The 21639-nt window shown below is 40.6% G+C and overlaps 1 protein-coding gene across 1 annotated transcript in view; it reads left to right on the top strand.

Annotated features, from left to right (window-relative positions):
* Nucleotides 1-14147, top strand: part of LOC118744565 (nuclear factor of activated T-cells 5) — a 17793-nt gene extending 3646 nt beyond the window's left edge. The window contains exons 2-4 of the mRNA XM_036477687.1: nucleotides 8488-9142; nucleotides 9523-9596; nucleotides 9672-14147. Of these exons, the coding sequence (XP_036333580.1) occupies nucleotides 8495-9142; nucleotides 9523-9596; nucleotides 9672-13779 (4830 nt within the window). The 5' untranslated portion in view covers nucleotides 8488-8494 and the 3' untranslated portion in view covers nucleotides 13780-14147. The remainder of the gene's footprint in view (nucleotides 1-8487; nucleotides 9143-9522; nucleotides 9597-9671) is intronic.
* Nucleotides 14148-21639: the final 7492 nt, after the last annotated feature.

Below are 21639 nucleotides of genomic sequence, written 5' to 3'. Positions count from 1 at the left end.
TTTTTTTTTTCAAGCTTCGTATAACTAAGACCATGAAATTGTGTTATGTGGTAAAGAGCTGTTGATGTAGGTATTCGTGTAATTGACTAAATATTTGGTTTGTAGAAAAAGTGATAAAAGTATTCATATAACTACGAAAGAAGAAGAAAATGTGATAAACCCTGAAAAGGCACTATTCAAATGACACAAAAGGTAGTAGACATTCGAAAATCGTCCTTCGTCCTTTGGAGGCGCACCATATATAAACTCAAAATACCCAACGAAATAAAAAAAAACTTCTCTGTTACTCTAATAAATATAATTGTTCACTTTATAAGATGGCGTGGACGAGTAGTTAGAATGCGTACTTTGACTCGCCAGGACCCAGTTTCAGCTCCTGACTTGACCAAACTTAAAAAAAAATATTTTTTCAATCACCGCTCGGTAGCCGACGAAATCTAATTTTCTGTCATTACGAGGCTTTTTATAAGAAGCCATTTGCAGTTCAAAAAGCAGTGCTAGAAATCCAATTAAACACCCTAATTCCTTTAAGTAACTAATAAAAGCAATTTTTGTCCAAACAGCTCATTTTAAATTTGCCTACTAAATTTTGGTAGCTTCACAGGTAGGAAGTGACTTGTTCTTCGGTCTTGAGGAAGATCTGCTCTAGAAAGTATGTGACTCTAATCGAACTATGGTAACTTGACCGAGCGGCGTTGCCCAGCACTAACGGCGGTTGGTCTAGGTCACTCATGGGCAAAGCTCACTTAAGCTTTCTATACATTTTGTATAGGCGTGAGGAGAGTAAAAGCTCTCTCTGCCCATCGCTGGTCTAGATATATTCTTCCTGTCATTTTTATTGAAGGGCATACACTCTTACAGACCCTGTAGCTCCTGCCACCTGTAGTTGGACTTGTTTATCTAGTATTTACAGTTACATCATCTGCCATTTTGTTGCCATTATCCAGCATCCAGATCAGAGTAATGATGTGGGCATGACTTGGGTTCATTGTTTAAACCTTCTACACCTTTATAAGCTTGATTTAACACTTTTGGAGCCTAAAGCCCACAATACTCCCTAAGGCACTCCGCACATTAAACGCCTAGTTGTAGTAGTGTAATCGTTGCGGCGTACTAAAGTATGAAGCTTTTATACCGAACACATGTACTTCAATGAAGCTCTGTATATTACGATTCATAATCATGTTTTCGCCTAATCATAAAAACTTCATGAATCGTAGCGCCCAACCATGTAAGGCGCTTGCCGTTTTGATATCGGCATTTGTTTACTTTTTTGTGCTCCAAATAAAAATTATTTGTCATTTCAGTAGGAAATAATTAAAAATTAATGATTTTGTGCTAAATTGTATTAAGCCATAAACGTTTATGCAGTATTTTATTGCAGAAATGTTCCCGGAAGTGTATTAGTGAGAAAGACCGGCGGGGCTTACGCAGGGCGCCCAAGTGTGCAGAAGTCGAGTCGTCATGCATTCGTTTTGACATGACAAAACGATTACTCTACTATGATTAGGCGCGTAATGTGCAGAGTGCCTAACTATGTATTAAAAAATATCGCAAGGTAGGCACCGGATCGATTTAGAACAGAGTTCATTTTAAGGGTTGCCAAATTATTCTGCTAGAAAATTACCAATATTTATGTATGAAACACAATATCCATTAAATGCTCAACACGACTCGTCTGCCAATACAACACGCACATATCAATATTTTCCATGACTTTTTTGCATAGTTCGGACTGTATATCATTTAGTATAACGCGTATGGTTTCGCTCTTCAGTTCTAGAATCATCTTAGGCTTGTTGACATAGACCATACTTTTGAGGCAGCTCCAAATAAATAAGCCCAGTAGTGTAAAATCTCATGATCTCGGCCGCCATTTGACCTCTTTGTTTCATGAAAAAATGACTACTGGGTCGTTCGCAATAGGGCCACTGTTTCATGCGCAGTGTGGCATTTCATCTGATTCAGGCCATAAAAAGTTTATTATCATCACACGGCAGCAATATTTTCGGCTGAACTACTGCGCGAAATGCACTTCTTGCAGAACGATCGTTTTCATAAAACGTTTGGATCACCTTTAGGCATTGTTCAACTGAGCAACGCTCCGTGACTAAGTTTGCCAAAACCTATAGTACAAATTGTCTAAAAATATTGTCAAAGATCTGCTTCACCCTCGAATATGTAGAGCCACCGGAACATTGAGAAACCACTAAGTCGTCCGACTACTTTTTTCCGGAATCAAGAAATCGGTGCTGAGGGGATTGGTGGGATTGAAAAAGAATATTGAACATGAGCTGCGCAAACATGGCCAAATCAATTAATAGACACTCTATTGCCAACAATTAATGCTATTGAAATTGGCGATTGTAAACAAATACCCAGAATGAAATAACAGGATAAAGGTTTTCGTTCATTGCCAGAGTACACACATTTTTCGTGACTCTGGAAAAGTTGAGATGACTTGGCTAGGAAGATGTGATGCACCCCGAACCTTACTTGGTCAATTTAGTTGAATTGGGCCCTGCAGAGCCTATGTTTTTTCTGAAATTCTGTATTGTATATAGAAAAGTAATTTCTCAGTTTTCCCAGACGATTTAAGCGTTTTTAACTGACTTCACAAAAAGGAGAAGGTTATGAATTCCTCGGAATATTTTTTTTGTTTTGGTTTTTTGATAAAAAATTACTCGTTTTCAATTGAAGTTGGTCATCACAGAGCAGCATTTAAAACAATTAAAACTATTAAAATTGATTCAAATGCAAATATTTATTCCATCAGTAGGACTTTCTAGGGCTTTTTGGGTAAAAGGAATCGGAATCTACAATTAATTTCTACCAAAAACGGGCGGGATTTGGTGCTAAAAACAATTAAGAAACATTGCTTGCCCTTTTCCTTCATGTACCTTCCATGTTTTTTGCATAATAGCGCACCCAGCAGCCGTTTTTAGCAAAAATAAATTAGTAATTCAGATTCATCGGACCTCTAAACGCCTATCCTTATAGGCCCTTTTATGGTATAAAAACGCGTAAAATTGACAAGCTTGGAAAACTCAGATTTTACTTTTCTATATACAATGCGAACTCTCAGAAAAACTTGGTTTCATCAATTCCACAATTGCATAACATTTCAATGCGAATGTCAAGGCATCTGCCAGACACAAGAAGCTAAGGAGTATAAGGAATTAAGCCAATGTATCAAACATTTTTCAATTATTATACTACGGTAAAATAATCAAGCATTACACACTAAGACACGCGTTGATAGCATTCTGTTGATTTTTAGTCATTTGGGAGGCTGAGCAGGTTTTACGATTGCTTAAATAACAACGAAAAATTAAATGTTATTTTAAGTTTAACTTAAAACAATAAAATTTGTAAGGAAGGGAAAAATCAACAAATCTAAATCACTGGCTTACTTTTTATACCGTAAGACTATGTTCAATCAGGCCAATTAGCTAAGGCAATTAAGCTTTAAATTGCGGCATTGAGTTTGGTGTTCACAGACACGTCAGCTGCGCAATTAGCGTTACAAAATCAGCTGCTAGATTACCTACAGTGACGTTTGAAAGTAAATTCGGTTTTGCAACTGGTCGATGGGCGGTTCTACATAAAAATTTACGACATTTACTTTTTAGGTACATCAATCTACTTTTAGGTAAAGTTTTCCGTAAATTAGGTACAATTTTATTATTCAATTTTCCATCCCTGATGGAATATTAGCTGTAAAAGAGGGCCAGAAACAAACAGCTGATTGCTCTTTGTTCAATAAATATACCTCCAAGTCAAAATTAAACATACCAAGCAGAGTCGCATAGAGAATTTCTGAATTGAAAGGTTTTTAATTTCCAATTAGGTGCCTGTCTGAACATAGTCTAAGGACCGTAACAAATACGTAAATGATGGAATACAATTAAATGCAAACAGTCGGTAGTTTTGTTAAGATACCTAAGATGTATCTAATCACTCGCATACAGGTGCTAAAGTACTTCTATTTGTGCTTAATTAGGATAAAAAAATATTTATGTTAATTACCATAAAAAAATGCACAACGAACGGGAAAGCTCCTCTTCTTTTTTGCAGTCGGTTACATCAACAAATATTTGTGTATGCAAATTCAAGTAGATTTGGTACATTATATCAGCCCTCCAATACCTTTTTTAATTAGTAATTCGAAACTTTATATTTAAATTTATAAAATAATTGCTGGAAAGTAAAATAAGTAGCCTAAACTATGCACATATAAACCTCTCTAAATGCAGACGCATATATGTTTGTTGATTACATATATTTTTTCTCCCAACTGCTTACCAGCAAACAATGCTTATTTAATACACAAGCAGAAAAAAAACGCAAAATTGCATAATTAAACATTGCATGGCATGGAAGGCATTCGGCTGACGCAAATACCATGACCCATGATGGAGCTGGCTTTTGATGTCATAGCTGTCGCTTGAGCTAAGCAATAACATAGTACTCGTGCAAACAAAGGTATGCACAAACTATGCTTGCATGTACATACATACATACGCAGGGGCGCACCCAGGAAAATATTTTGGGAGGGGTTTATGCTTCTGAAAGTTCGCTTCAGATAATATGCTCGTTAAGGTACATTTATGCAAGTTTTTTCGTAAATTGCACTTTATTTACATAAAATTAGCAAAGAACTCAAACATTTGTAACCGACTTCGAAAAGGGGAAAGGTTGTCAATTCGTCGGAATATTTTTTTTCTTTTTTATGTATGCTACCGCATAACTTTGAACCACGTGAACCAATCTCAATAATTCTTTTTTTTATAATCGGAAAGATGGTACCTCAAGGGTCGTCCCGTAATTTGAAAATTACTTGTTTAATATAAAGTTCTATAAACACAAGATACGCTCAACTTTCAAAAGTAATAAAAAAAATTAAAAAATTGTTTTAATGTTCATTTTCTTCAATTTCTGGTTTCTGGTTTTCGATTGATTTGGTTATTTTTGGGAAAAATTAAATGGACTTTCATTTTTATTATTTAGGTAATTTTGGTGGAACGAATTCGACGTTGGTAATTTAAATCTTCGAATCCTTGTTAAGTACATATCAGTGGTAAACTCTTTTAGGCTGTAAGGTGTAAAAAACAACAGTAAGTGAGTATGCAATGCATATTTTTAGGACAATGGTTTCATTCGAAGTTAAACTTTTAAGAGCTCTCAATAAAAACGAAAAATTCATATAAAATTACGCACAAGAAATGGAGTAGAAATTTTCTTCTATCAAAATTTCTTAAATAAGTGTGCATCTCCCAAGAAAAAAATCCTCGTATATTTATTTCTTCAAGAAAATTTACAGCAAAAGCAAAGTGCTTTTTGATATAAAATATTTTTTGTTATTTTTCTTGAGAGCCTGCTTTAGGATACAGTTTGTATTTCAGGGTATTAGATTTAGATTAGATTTACGGGGGGGGTTTGAACCCCAAAACCCACCCCTGTGTGCGCTAATGTACATACGTATAATTGAATGCGTACCTGCCTCCGTCGGCTTAGTGCAATGACATCTGCGCGACAGATGTGCCAAAGTTGGCAAATACGTCTACAATAAAAGTCACAAAAAGTCGTCGAAGACAAGCGCAATGTTAACAATAGCAAAAACAACAATTGGAAACTATGTATGTATGTAGATATGTACTTGTATATTAATGGTAATTATAAACCAATTCAGGGTTATTTTAAAGGAATAAAAACGGCTTTTGACGTTGATAAGAAAATATAAATTTATGTACTTAAATGTGTAGAAAATTTTCTAAACTGACTGTGGAATAACCAACCAGCTCGCCACCAAAAAAATTGCTTAGCGTTTGGCCAAGCAACTCTTCCAATTTGTGGTCTGCGGCAATGCACAGTGGTTCAAAACTGAAATTGACTGTTCATAATTCAGTGAAGCCTTCATTTTTCAACCAATTTGATACATTTTTTTAATGAATACTTATGCAATTGACAATAGACCAACTGAGTCCGATTTTTTAATTTTTAATTATTTATATAAAATTTAGTGCAAGGTGCAGAAAAAATAGAAATTTTGAAGAAACTCGTTTCTCCTATTGCAGTCAATAAATTTTACATAAAACAAACTAGTTGAAAGCTATTGTAGAGTTCCCACAAAATGAAAAAATAAAATACAATTCACATGCAAAATTTAAAATTATGCAAAAAATTTCGAGCACATCAGCATGCTAAGTGGGATATAAAAGCGAACTATGTGTCTCGTGTCTTATTATATTTATTAATAAAAAATCAACGAGAACAAAAAATTTTAATTTGGTGAATATTTTTTTTATAATATTAAAATTTTTTTTTTTTATATTTTTGGTTTTGGGGGAAATTTAGATACAATCGGTTTTCACTGCTTTTTACTATGTAACATTTATTAACGGGAACATAACTCACTCAGAAAACTGTCCTTGCCTACCGAGGGCTGACAGCTATTAAACAAAATTTTTCAAGCATTTTTCTCGACCGAATTAATTTTTTGAGGATTGGGTAGGGGTATCTCATTCTTGGTCAAACCAGCAATTAGTTCACATTTAATACTATCTATGTATAAATAGACTCCAAACATAATGTGGGTATTTTAAGGTGAGTACTAAAATTTTTTGAGCCGAAATCACAGCATTATTTTGGTAGCTACATATATTTTACACCACACAGCTGGTATCACTGTTTATCTCAGTCAGAAAGGGCTATCTATTTCAAAGTATACCGTGTCAAAGGCGATGATGACTTACGTTAGTGTCAACTTGTGTGCACCACTTAGGATCCGACAATCCTTTGTTTTCAATTTTTCATTTTGAGCTTAAAAAGGCAAGAAAATATGCTCGATCGAAGAGCTGGCCTACCCACTAAGATGCCGGGATATGTATATCCTAGTCGGAAATAACTTCTAGTTTTGCCTATTTCCAGCAGGTTAGCTTAAGAGTAATTGTTGTAAGCCAACCTCTAGTTTCAGCATTTTTTCAGACGATAGTCAACAATTGATCGTAACAATACCATTTAGTTGCTTCTTACCTACCGCAGGATGATATTTTGTTTGCCTCTCTTTTTTTGACACGAACGTGACAGAAAGAGGACAGTCTTGGGGGATTGTGCTCCGCCTAAATGTTGGAGTTGTATAGCGAGAGTATTGGCTATTTTCCTAGCCGATCACTCCCTTCATGGAGGCCCCCCGGCATAACATAGTCACTTGAGTTGTTTTGTAGCCGCTTGCATGCCTTCAAACGTCTGCATCAATCCCTGTTTGGCAGAGATGCGCGGCAATTTTGCTCATACGAGTATTTCAGCAAAATATCTGACAGCTTTCTGTGAGAATATCACCAGAAACGCGACTACGCTAGGTTTAGTGTTATCCACATCGCGTATTCCCTTGGTAATCCTAAGAAATAGTTGGTATTAGTTTTTGAGCCTTTCAGTTTTACCTGGGGTAAATTGAATGCGGTTCGAAAGGCTACACGGACTAAGAAAAATTCTTAGTGCCAAGTATTCGAATCCGAATGATTTGCTTTTCGAATCGCAATAGAGAGTGGACCCCCTGTCCTTGTATTATTTTCTCCAGTTAAGCAACTATGAATATTAGAAAAAATAGGACATCTGAAACATTGGTCGATGGTATCCTAAAGATACTGATAAAAGGTATATCTTTCCAGTAAAAGTAGAACATGCCACTAAAATGGGCCTCCCGTACAATCCTCGGGCGCCGTAGCTTTAATCCCTTATGAAGTACGGACAAAAAATACATGAAACACTAGGCACAATCTTATGCAGATTTCCAAACCTCCGTTACTAACATAAGTAGATTCATCGACAAGTCCAAACAGTTTGAAGAGACCAACGAATCGTGGCAGCAGATAATGTCAGGGTTCCAGAGATAGCATACTCAAAAGTTACTTGTAGCGTTTATTGTGTTTTGGACTAATGCTCATGCAAACACCTCTACCAACCAAACAACCTCGTCTCGTGTAGTTGATCTAGAGCAAACCACCCAAGATTTAGAGCAATTCATTCCCAAAAACCCCGCTGGCGTTATGTCTTACTGTGAACTACTTTTGGATGCCTGTGAAATCCAGTCTGCATTTTTCGATTACTCAACTCAGCCGACCTATCTCAGAAGTTCTGAGAAAGGGATTGGTTGTGGAGTGGTGTATGAGTAAGAGAATTCGCGTCAAACGGTAGCGTGTATTTATTCTGAAGGCTGATGAAGCTTCTTAAGTTCATCATTTATCGCTTAACAATATTATTCATACTTAATTAAAATTTATAAGTCAAACAAAAAGTTTTAAAATACCTAAAACAAAATATTTAACTAACGACGTAGCTTACGTGCAATATGTCTGACACTAAACCTGCCTGTGTTTGTCTTCCATTAAAACCCCGCCCTATTTTTTATTTTATTCCTACATTTTGTCACGCTTTGTATTAAATAATTCCCTTTCTCTCTCTCTCTCTATGCGTTTTCAATTTCAGCGTTGAAATGTTAACAAAACTGCCGTTACCAGCTGTCATCGGCGTATTTTTACTAACCGCAACAATAGCGGTAACAACAGTAACAGCAACCACAATTACAACAACAACAGCAGCAACAACTGCAAGAGTAAACAGTATCAACGGTGCTACAACGTCACTGGAAAAAGTAACGGGGGTAACAAGAAGTGCAAATGGCAGTGGAAGTGGAAATGGAAATGGAAGTAGAAATACAAGTACAAGTACAAGTGTAAAAGATGTTCCCGTTGCGGTGCTAGAAGCCAAAAAATCTAACCCGGAAAACGTTGCTGAGTTAGTAGGTGGGCGACCGGCCGAAACGACAACATCACTACTGCCACTACAACCGCCATTGAATTTGACAAGCACCACAACAAGCGTATTCCTCACGCCAACATCTGGCAGCACAGCAACGAAACATCAATTGCCAAACTCGACACTGCCGCAGCAGACACAACAATCAAGGCCGCAGTCGCAGTCCCGTTCTACTCAACCCTCAGCGCGTAATAATTCAACGCAGCAAGGCTCGGCTAGGCGCTCAACGCAAGTACGCACTTTAAGAAAATCAAATTCCAATGCTGAGGAGGCTAATGTTGTCAAAAATGACAGTAACACATTGCAACATGACAGCACGAAAAAGGTAAGTAAAAAGGGAAGTCGCCGCTGAGTTGGAGATATAGATGATAGATTTTTGCTAGGTGTGAGGTTATATGTAAATGCTTATGTTTACGGTGGTTGGTCTTTTGAGACTTGTAAAATGTTTATGAAGTAAGCATGGGTCAAGTGAGGAGGGGGAAATGTGAAAGTTTTACTTGTATATTAAACCTTAAAAAAATTTGTGTGTCGCAAATTTCTATGTTTCTCTCTATGTTGCTTCAAATATGCGACATCTGTGTATCAGGGCTCTAATATTTTTGTAATATATAGTTAAGAAATATTGGGTGGTGAGAACTCTAAATCTTAAGTATATAAAAATTTATCAAAAATTTCAAGTCCTAAAAAATCTCATTTCATCCATAGGCTCGTCCACACATCAGTCAATTGACACCAGCACCCGTAGTCGAGATTCAAATAGAAGAAGATCCCAGAAGAGAGTAAGCATTAATATTTCACCAATTTTTGAATCAAAAAACACCAATCTTAACATACTTTCTTTTTTCTTACTAAAGCGTTGAGTCCCCCGGTCATTTGCTTGAGTCAGCCGGCTACATACAATTTGATGTAAACGATGAAGATGGCAGCGTTAGTGCCGCTACCACACCGACACGAGCCACCCGCATGGATACTGTGAACGAAGTGCTCTCCAATCTTTTTCCTAATGGTTTTACAGACATCTTTCGCTTTAGCTATGCCTCAGAGCAGCCGACGCCAGCGCATGCTGTCGCAACGGATTCAGAAGAGCCGCCTAAGCACACAACAACAACAGCGCCAACGCTTGAGACAAAGTTAACGCCAGCACCCAGCAGCAGCACCACGACAACGACAACCACAACAACAGCAGCATCGAATACTCCACAACCACGTGGGTCACGTGAGCCACGTGCGCAGACTTTAGTCAGCTATCAGACAAGCGTCTCGAAACAGTATCGCCGCAAATCACGTCCAGGACACACTGAAATCGTGGTGGAGAAACTCGATCTGTTACCACGTGGCACCAGCAGCACTGGTAGCGGCGAATTCAGTGACGGCAGTAATCTGATTACCAAAGATGATTTGCTACGGATCAATCGAGCAGCGGCAGAGGCGCCGGTATTACCGAGCTTGTTGATGAACCCCAGCCCGAAACAAGATAATAAAACAGCGACCGTTGAACAGTCGCCGAATAGGCAGGCGCCCATAATTATACTGAACGATGACGATAGCGGCGACATGGAAGGTATCAGCGCGGAGGATAACCTCATCGCAGAGTCGCAGAATGTTGGACAGCGCTTGTATCAACGGCTGCCGGTTGACGATAAGCCGCATGGCCGCAAGGAGGGTGGACTGAGAGACCGCGCGGCACCCGAGTCGGAGGTGAGCATACAAATAGTGCATGGCGAGTCACCTTACTTGACTGCATCGATAAACGGGCGACCGATTTTTGTACCAGAACAGCAACAGTCAGAGCCACAAGAAAGTGACGGTGAAGTAGCGACATCCCTGAGGGCGTCTGAAGCCGTGCCGCCGGCTCAGCAGCTGGACACCTTCCAGGAACATGCAGAGCAAAGTTTTCGTCACCTGAATCTGGTACACGAAGCGCCTTCAAGGAAGTTCTTGCGGAACTTCAATCCGGTTTTGTCCGCAGGTGCGGGTACATCGACACCTAGAGGTACGTTCCACTACGAAGCGCATGCGCTGCAGCCAAGTTATTACGTACGGGCAGCTGAAGTGCCAGCCAGCAAGCAGGAGGGGCAAGCACCGGAGCAGGGTCAGAAAAGCGGCGGCATTTCAGGCAAAATCCCAGGACAAGCAGAGCCTTCAACTGTTGCCGCCGACCCACCACAGAGTCCTCGCCTTCCGTTGCAGCACTACGACAAGGATGCCGCCCAGCTGCGCTATTTGAAGGAGCAACAATTTTTACAACAACAGCAGCAAATACTGCAACAAAAGCAACAATTTCTCTTGCAACAGCAACAACATGAACAGCAACGGCAACAACATGAAAGGTTAATACAGCAACAGGAGGAGTTGCAGCGGCAAGAGAAGCAGCGACAGCAGTATGAGCAGCGGCAACAGCAACAGCAGCAGCAACAACAACGGCAAGCGTCCCAAACTCATCAGCAGCAACAACAAGAACTGCAACAATTCCACAAACAGCTTCAGCAACAATACGAACAGCAACAGCCGCCGTTGCAGCAACAATACGCGCTTTTCCAGCAGCATCCACCACCACATGAGTACAAACAAGAGCGCGAGCAGCAACAACAAGAGCATTACACAAAGCAGCGCCAACAACAACAAAGGGAGGAAAAAGAGAGGGCACGTCAGGAACAACAACGCTACGAAGAGCAAATAAGGCAGCAGCAACAACAAGCGGAACGAGTGAAGCAACAGCAAGTGCAGCAGCAACAACGTGTGGAAGCACAAATACAGCAGCAACAGCTACAAAAACAGCATGAACAGCAGCAGCAACAACGTGTGGAAGCACAAAAACAGCATGAACAGCAGCAGCAGCAACAACAAAAACAACAGCGCCAGCAAAACCAGCAAACCCAGCAACAGCACTACTCAAGTCCTTCTAAGCCACTTGAGCCGGCTTCCAAGTCACACGCTCAAGCAGCTAGCGACTCAGAGCCTGCCTCCGCCTCCTTGCAGCATCGAACATACCAACATCCGCTGGACGCAGCACACCAACAGAGCGCCCCAGCCACGCCCACGCCGCATAGCGTCGTCTTTGTAACGCTACACACGTCCGCTACGAAAGCTTCCCAACCAGCTTTCGCACAGCATTCACCATACGAGTACGTCTCTGAAGCCGCTGGATCGGTGACGCAGTCACAGCAACCCCATTCAGCACCACCGACGCCAGCGGCCATAACTAAGCGACCACATGGCGGCTACACCTTTGTCGAAGTGCAAAAGTCGGTGAATATACACAATAAATTGATCACTGAGAGGGATGGAAAGTTGGTGGAGGCGCACGAGACAATTTATCCGCTACCGCAGTACGTAACTCAGCAGCCGCAAGTCACAAAAGTGCAGCAAGTAGCAAAGCCTGCACCGGCACCGCAGCCGCAGCCACAGCTACAGCCACAGCCACAGCCACAGTCACAGCCACAGCAACATCAGCCACCAGCGCATGCACACCAACCGGCAGCTTCCCACGCCGAGGTTCCACCCTCCCACTACCCCTTGCAATATGCACAACAATTGGCCGTGCTGGAAGAGGGTGTCCACCCAAATGACTACTACTTTGTGTCCAAAGATTACGCGTCGCTCTCAGCCAATCCAATCAACGTGCAGCACATCGATGAGTTAGAGCAGCAAGAAGAAGCATCGTCCTACTCACACCTGGAGGCAAATCCACAGCAGCAGTACGTGCAGTATGTATCACATTATGTGCAACAACCCGCCGAGCAACCGGTCGAACAACCGCAACATGCGCGTGCACAGCCTAGTGAACAGGTGATCCAACAAGTTGCCACAGAGACGCACGAAGAGCACCACCAGCCAGCAGCAGAGATGGACATCGTCGAAAAGGCAGTAGAACATCAGGTTGAGAAGATCGTGGAACGTCCAGTGCACATACCATACCCGGTGCACGTACAACAGTACATCGACCGCCCCTATCCTGTGCAGGAGATAGTCGAGACGCATATACCCGTACCCTATCCAGTCCCGGAGCCAGTACCCGTGCCCGTGCACGTCGATCGCTACATTGACCGCCCCTACCCAGTGGAGAAGATCGTCGAGAAACGTGTGCCCTACCCTGTAGAGAAGGTTGTCGAAAAGATCGTGGAAAAGGAAATACCCATCGAAGTTGAAAAGATAGTCGAAAAAGTCGTCGACCGTCCAGTGCCCGTACCCATTCGTGTGCCTGTTGCTGTGCCCGTGCCGTATGCGCATCAGCCGCTGCCCGTCGAATACGATGAACAAGCGGAAATTTTCGGAAACTCTCCCTACCACGCACATCCCAATGCACTTGGCTGGAACGAAGCCACAAGCTTTGCGGACTTTGGTGGCCGCGCACCAATGGTGCAGCAAATACCACCGAAGGTGCTGCAGAACTACTATACGCGCATGTTGAAAAAGTTGCTACCGAAAGTATTGCCACAGCGAGGCGCGGCCCCTGCGTTAGCAACCACCGCTACAACCGCAGCCTATACCCATACACAGGCGCGGCCTAAAGCACCTGCGGCTAGCAGCACAACAACGACTGCGTCTTTTAAGTCGCCTAAGTCGCAAAAGGCAAACACAGCAAGTGGCACATCGGCTAAGCAACACACCTTCAAGATCGGCGACATGCGCTTCGACTTGAAGCCGCCACCACCACCGCCCACGGGTCCGGAATGGTCGAAGGGTGCGCGCTACATTTACAACACTTTGCCGCACGATCTATCCGTGGCGGACTCGTCTGCTGCGGAGCAGTTGACCGATACATATGCTGGCCCCTATGTGCCACTCAACGAGCCATATGATGAATTTCAACGCTGGCGTAATGGACACAGTTTGAAGCGAAGTCCACAATTTGGTAGAAATCTGCAAATGGAGTATGGCTTCAAGCCGCCGCTAGTGCCTTCTGTGGAGATCAACGATCAGGGCATACCATTGCATGCGGAAGAAAAGAAGGCGGAGTGAGGAAAGGGAGTTGGAGACTGGAAATTGGATGTTATCCAAAAAAAGAACATGGTGCAAGCATGAAAGTAAAGGAACTGCAAAATATACGTATCAACATAAGCTGAAATTTAACATAAAATATTTAAGTTTTATTTAAATGTTTAGTATGATTAACTTATGTATTTAAATACTGTGCCAAAATATTTTTTTTTTTACTTTAAAGACAGAAAGACTATCACGGTGGAGTACGGAGAGTCCCTGGGTTAGGGATTTCCTTATAGAAAAATGGAAGACATTCTTTTCTTGATATGCACGGAACCGACACAGTGATTTCTTAGACACGAAGAATTTAACAAAAATGTCAACTTAAAAAAATTACTAATTTTACCTAAGTGCTAAATTTCAAAATAAAAATCGTGTAAACTAAATACTTATACAATTTTATGATCTCTATAACTGACATTAAACATAACACAAAAAAGGCATAGTCTACATTTGATGAGTGTTCAATAGCTTTCACCAGGACTAAGAAGTAGTAGCTGCCGGATCGAATATTTCACAGAAATACAAAAGAACAGTATTTCTAAAGGCATCTTCGGGATATCTAGGACTCAGTATTGACAGTAAGGTACGTTAAACATGTGTTTTAAAGGAGTTGCCTATACAGTTTTATTGTGACATTTTCCACTTTTCTACCTTGCTTTGGCTCTTAAAGAGATACTTAAAAGGGTTGAATTCAAAGCACCGAAAGCCGAAAAGTGTGGGACCTCTCCTACCGCGGATTGTCTGTTAGTTATTATGTTGCAGACGAGGGCCAACCAACCTATTTCCAAGGCATTTGATTTCGATGGAAGTCGTCGGTAGAGCCTTTCACTTAGCGATGGAGGAAGTACTGAAGTTAAACTTTCGCCAATTGAGCCGATTCGCCTTCTCTTTGGAGTTCTTGTCTGCTTCCGCAACTATTTCTCTCGCAACTTTATCAGTGGGATATAACCCTGTGATTATCAGCGTCTACAGTATGTAGACCTTTCTTTACGATAGTCTCGTATAGCTGTTTGGGTCTCCGAGGCTTCAGTATTAACCTCGAAAGTGGAGAGTTGAGTCATTATCGCAGACAAGACTTCTTGCAGCATCTTACTGCCTGTTTGAGGAATACGAATCCTAAACCAATTAAAGCCTTCATCTTTTTCCGTAATGAGTACTATCTTGGCTGCGTCCGGAGAATCTGAAGCTTTCTAATTCTCGGTTGGACAGAGATAGTTGCTAATAATCCCTTCGATGCCTATTTATAAATTTTATAGGTCTTGAATTATTTTTTCCAATTTGCGAAATTTGATGGGATTCCCAAAGTACAGAAGAATAAAAAAGTAGTGCCTGCTCAATCCAACCTTCCATCGAAATAACTGCTCTTAGGGTGGATTTTGTCTTCTTGAAACCACACTGTTTCCATGAGAAACCTTCCCTGGATTAGACTAGATTTAGAGGAGAGCGCAGATCACCTAGTTATCGCAACCGAAACGATATGTTGTAACAGACCTCAATTCAACTAACTACAAGTCTTCTTTGATTCAAGTCTGGTCCTAGTGAGGGTTCACAGTGCCACATAATGTGCTCTGCTATTTCGTGTTCGTCATTGCAAAATCTACATTGAGCAGAGCTAACAAATCCTATGTTTGACAAAAACCATACCTGAGTCTCTTTATACATCCTTTGGCAAAAAAGACAAGCTCAGCCGTTTGCGAAATTCAGGGAGCAGAACTTTCACAAAGTGTGCTTTGAGAGATAGTTTCTGTTGTTGATCAGTTAGGCCATATTCGCTATCCTCTAGGTCAACTTCTGGCAGGCCCAGGCACAGCGCAGTTTGCACTGAGGGAATATAAAGCCCAGTATTTTTCGGTTGTCGCACGTCGGAATTAGAGTTCCATTGATGTGTATGTCTAGTCGTTGCTTGGCCTTCTACTACGCATTTGCCATGAATACACAACTATTCTCCAAAAAAAGCTTACTTTTTGTTACTAACAAACATCTTCCTATACACTAAGTAAACAACATCACCACCAGCAGTTACAGCATCAGCAGCAATGACAACGACGGTGTCCGCGTCGAAGCACGAAAACGGTTGTCACGAATGGCAATGACATTTGATTTGCAAACAATGTTCATGTTTTTTGAGTGCAGCAACAAGAAGAACATTTTACCCACCGTTTTACTTGGCTACAACTATCTTCTCCGCGACAAACGCAAAATATTTGGCTGAAACTTCTTAGCTTTCCTTCTCGTCCTTCAAGGCTTTTGCACGCCACGGAGGCACTAATACACATGAAAATTTTGGTTTGCCAGCATATGGTGCCATCAAGAGCAGCTGCACGAAGTGAAGGCATGAATGTGTTGAAAAGGTTAAAAAGTAATAAAAGTAAAGTTGCATTTTTTCTTTTTTAATTTTGCGTATGTGTGGGTGAGCAGGCATTTGATTCTTTAGATGATACCGTTGGGATACATTTCTTTCTTATAAAAAGAGAGAGAGGGAATGGTGATTAGTTAGGATTTTGTTATTAATGGGTTTGTTATTGCGTTAAGATTTTTATTTGTTTTGTTTTTTTTTCATCAGCGACCTTAACGACTGTGCCGAAAGGCTCCGAACAAAACTTGAAATGACCGGAAAAACTACGTAAGATTTCGAAAAATCCTCGAGAAATTCCGAAAGATTAAAAAACCGCCGACTCCGTGAAACAAATTACAAAGAATTCGGAAAGGCCCAGTAAAAACCCAAAGGATCCAGAAAAATATCTAGAACCTCTATTGAGATACCTCATCCTCGACAAAACTAACGAACTTTCCGCGAGCATGAGCGCAATCTTATATGCGCTCGTTTTTTTACCGATTTTTGTCGACAAGACGATACTTCCCGGTTGTCAGTCGAAATTTCCAAATTTGTTTTTGCTTCCTGCGGTTTCGAGTCTAATAGGACCCCATTTTCGGACTACCATTGTTACCATTTTCTACGAGCTGCCAATTTGGGGCCTGGAGAAAAGTACTACCATCCAAACTGCAACCGTTTCAATGCCTAAACAGTCATTTCTGGACTTTCTTTTTCACATTTCTTCCAGAGCGCAAGCTGCTTTTAACTTTCTAGGTTACAAATGCGTACTTAAGACCGTACCGGAAAAAAAGTTCCACGTCCACTCACGAGAGTCTTAAGTATTATTGGAAGGCAATTTCCGATTATTTTTTTCGAACTTCTTCGTCATATCTTCGGAATTTACAGCCGGACCATAAAGTATGACATATCGATATTCTTGACAAAATTTGTTGTTCCAAAGTTCTTTGGCCTCAAGTACCCTATTCTTAAACTAACCCACAGGCTCTCAGTTCCTACTCGCTAACGTACCCCGCTAATGTCAGTAAATTAGAGCTCACCAAAAGGCATTAAACTTTTGCAGGCGATTTCAGGCGTCAGGATTTGAAGGCGATTTCGACAGTTTGCTTTTACCCGAACATTTTACATTGGGCACGTTCAGAAGGCGCAACAGCTTAGTAACTGTTGCGATTGCACCTTCTGAACGCGTTGTTCTGTACTTCTGATCAACTGAAAAGTTGCGTGTTAGATGATCGTAATATTTTTCTGATCATTTGAGACAACATGTTGGCATGTTACTTTGAGAGTGTAATTTGACAGTTATTGTATCAAGCCGTTCAGAAAACGCATAACGATCACTGATTTTTTTAGCAACGGTTGCACTCAACTGCTGCGCCTTCTGAACCTACCCATTGTTCGACACATCTATGAAATTTACAGTCGAGTCATAAAGAATGATATATCGGAGTTTTTGTCTCGAGGAGACATTTTTTTTTTGCTTCAAAGTTCGTTGACATCAAATACTGCATTCTGGTACTTACCCTCCAGACGTCAGTTCCTATCGCCCTAATGTCAGTAAATAAAAAGTCACCAAAAATCATTACGCGTTAAAAAAGTTGATTGCCAAACGTAAATATCACCAAGAAATATAAAAAGGGGAATTCATTGCAAAAGTAAATACTTTCGACTCGGGGGTGTACCGCGTATTTTTTATTTGCTGGTAAGGTGGTACGGTCTAATATACTCCAATATCTTTCAATTTTTACTGAACAATATTTTAGCTTTTACTTTTGCCCACCTTTTAGATATCTTACTAAAGAAGAAGCTTTTTTGTTACCATTTATACTATTTTAATTTTTATGTTTTTTTAACTTTTTTTTTATTTTTCACACTTTTGAATTATATTATCCTTCAACGCCTAACAATTCAAACATGCCTGTACGCCTAAAAGACGACTAACATGTAAGCGAATATGTCATAGCTGCTCAAACAAACGACTTCTCCGCCCATTGCGCAAACCAAAAAAACTCGAACATCTGCTGCCACTTTTCAGTTTACATACTTCTCTTCGAATAAGCCTACAATGCACAAATGGAATGTAGAATTTTCGGTTCTCTTTCCACCTCTCCTTAGAATTACATGTGTATGTGTAAGTGTAAAAAAGTTGAGAATTTATTGGCTGTCATATAAATTTGTAAGGTGTTGCAACTTTTAAGCGACAAGCACTTTTTATGTGGCAACATTCTTTGTGCCTTTTTAGTTCGTAAAAACAAGTCAGTTTTTAATCGATTGAAAATAGCCGACACTTTATCCACAAACGGATTTTGATTTCAAGAAAAAAAAACATTTTTATGGACGAAGAAATTGTTTCCAATCAGTTAAAGGCATTTGTGGAAAAAATTCTCGAATAAAGACGCTCTGTGGCTACACTACACTATTCCATACTAGACCTATCCCAAGTTGAATTCAATTAGGTAGGGAAAAACTGAAAGCACTTAGATGCCTCTCATATATATAACTCGTCCACAGTTACCAGGAAGTAATGTTGTAGAACAATTTTGTATTTCCATACCATTTTCGTTAGCCTCCCCCGAATTCTACAAAGAGCCCCTCCGAGCTGCCGCTTTTACAACGTCGGAGACGCAAAATTACGTGCCCAATACTTTTTTCTTTTACTTGGACTGAAGGCTTGTAATGCATCATAGAGTCCTCCCACTTATTGGTACGCTGCTTTTGAGAAAGGTTTCAAATTACTCTGCGGCATTAGAGCCCGTACACCTCCTATAACATATCTCAGTAGCTTCTCTTTCGCCCGTAGCTGTACTATAACTTTCGTCCAATTGAGCGTTGTCTAGAAGAGTGTATGTTTTAGCTAGAACATCACTCCCTTTGCTCTTAAATTTATAGCATAAACCCTTGTGCTGTTCATACCGGTATTCTCGGGAAGATACCAGGGTTGGAAATACGCGGAATCCCTGATTTCATGACTAGAGAGATCTGCTTTGGTTCCAAGTTATAATTTCCGTTCGCGAAGCTGCGCTTTATCCCAGATTAGTACACAGACGATTCAAGGATGTAGGATAGAGCACGTGCAGGTATTTTTGGACCTATCACCAAACTAACAATTCCCATGGGTAAATGGCCCATGGTATTTCAGGATGAAATCGTCGCAAAATTAAACATTGAAAAGGGTTTTGAAGGGCGCCTTTGTAGTTGTCTTTTCAGATAGCCAAACAGCGTCCAGGATGGTTAGAGACCGTTTTGACAGGCTAAAAATTTTGACAATCAAAAATACGATAACACTGTGCTTGGTACCAGACCATTTTGTAATTGAAGACAATGAGGTCGCCGACGGAGTAAGAAGGATCTTTAACTGCCTTCTTGGGACCTGAACCATTCTGTGGTGGCAGTTGGTTCTCTTCTAGAGCCATAATTACTGAGTGGAAGCACTCAGAACGCAGTAAATTCTGGGTAGCAGTAGGGGGTCATAGACAGGCCAGGCTCTTAGGCTACCCTTTCAATAGAAACGAAAGGGTATCTGACCGGTCACAACCAATCGCGATTCCACTTGCACCGAATAGAATGCCAGCTCTGCCTCGAAGATGATGAAACTTCAAAGCATATTCTAAATATGCTACTCTCCGACTTGGGCCAGACAATGATTGGTCCATATCAAAGCTTCAATGGTCGAACCCTCGAAGAGTTCACCTATCAGGACACTTTTAGGACTCATTACTGAAATCGAAGGTATCTTGGCCACACTGGGCTAGAGACACTCTCTTTAAGCGATACAAAAGATCTTGCAGGTCGCAATATCTCTTGTTCTGTTACACCCAGGAAATAACTAACAAACTAGTCTACAAAAATAGACCCAATTTCCCAAGCCGTCTTCAATTTTGGAATCTTCTATGTAGTCGTGCAGATTAACATTTGAATATGAGCAAACTAAGTAGTAAAACGAACCAGGAATTATTTATGCAATGAAAAGTGTTGTGGAAAATAAAACATTTTTTTTTGTTATACACAAAGTCTTTTTGCCACTTTCCTTGCCAGAAAGTGCAAACAGGCGCAAATTTTAACCAGAAATGTCTATAGAATACATATAAAAGGAAGCCCCTTTCTTTGTTCGCTTTGTACCAATTCAAAATTTATTTGGAAACACTTCAAGCGCGAAAGCGTCACTTCCGCTTTGTAGTATAAAATGTGAGGCGGGCGAGCACCACGTCGTCGTTTTTGGTTGATTCCAACAATTCCTGCTCTTTGCCATAAATAAGTGCATATGTATTTTTATGCCAAAATTCAACCAGATTTCCTGTGCCGCCATTACAAGCGCCCAGCTTTTGTTGAATTGTGAATTTTTCTTTCTTTACCCACTCCCGTTTTTAGTTCTTTGTATTACCACACATAAATTTTTTGAAACACAATTGCACGTACGTTCAAAACACTTCATTCTCAGCAAGTTACCAACCAGTTGTCCGGTGTGGCGGTTTATGCGATTTATTAAAGATATTGGCAGCTTAATTTACTTCATTTTTACTATTTTACAGTTGTCAACTGCAAGGGAATTTCATTAATGGATGTAAATCTTTGGAGTTCATTGTTCCATTGATAGCTGCTTTGTGAGTGAGGGCACTCGCTTTATTGTAGAAAAGTAGTTTTTTTTTCGTGATCTATCGTTGCTTTCAGGGTTGCTTATGCAATTGTAATATTTTATTTTATAGCCGCCCTGATTCTAACTACGCAGAACTGTATACTTGCTTCCAGAAGCATTTTCTTATTTCTGACCAAATTATTTCTTTCAAGGCCAGCATGTGAAAAAGTATTATGATGTTTCAACGTCACGGCGAGAGTGATAACACATACGCCAGCGAATGAAAAAAAAGTAAGTAGCCATGCCATACACTGAATAATCGGCGCTCACCAGTGGTCTCACCAGTGCCAAGAGCCACCAGACGATTCATCAGTACGTCCCATGGCGCTCACAGGTAATCTCAACGTTCTGAGACTCACTGTACGATCCGTCAGGGTATCCGGCGGACGATCCACTAATAATTTCACCGTTTCGATTCACTAAAATACCCATCATTTAAGCCAACGGCGATTACCGTACTGGTACTGATCCCAGAATCCACAGGAGGGTCACCAATGGAGTCGACAATTCCATTCTATCTAGATATCCTGGATTAAATATCATACCTGAAACTGCGAAGACTTTGCAATTCTCTATTACGGCTGCTCTGTCAGAAACTCGGAGATCAGAGTCAGATTACAAGGATTTTGTCACGGACGAGAGCACGGGTGAAGTCCAATGGTGACCGGACACTGAAGAAAATTATAAGTGTTTTTTCAAATGCTTTTATTTTGAGAGGAAAGGTCGGTAGAGGATTCCATAACTCTTTTGTTTTGCTGAATAGTTACCAAGTCCTCCCTACCGGGTCTTACCAATATAGTGGAAGCATTATTTATCCTCGAATACCAAAACTGCAACTGTGGATAGCGACGAGGGTGTCCTGACCAAAGTGCTC

The sequence above is a fragment of the Rhagoletis pomonella genome, unplaced genomic scaffold, assembly GCF_013731165.1.
Source record: "Rhagoletis pomonella isolate Grant_MI unplaced genomic scaffold, Rhpom_1.0 Rhpom_scaffold_00008, whole genome shotgun sequence".
NCBI lineage: Eukaryota > Metazoa > Arthropoda > Insecta > Diptera > Tephritidae > Rhagoletis > Rhagoletis pomonella.
The sequence above is the reverse complement of the archived record's forward strand: the minus strand, read 5'-3'. Positions and strand labels throughout refer to the sequence as shown.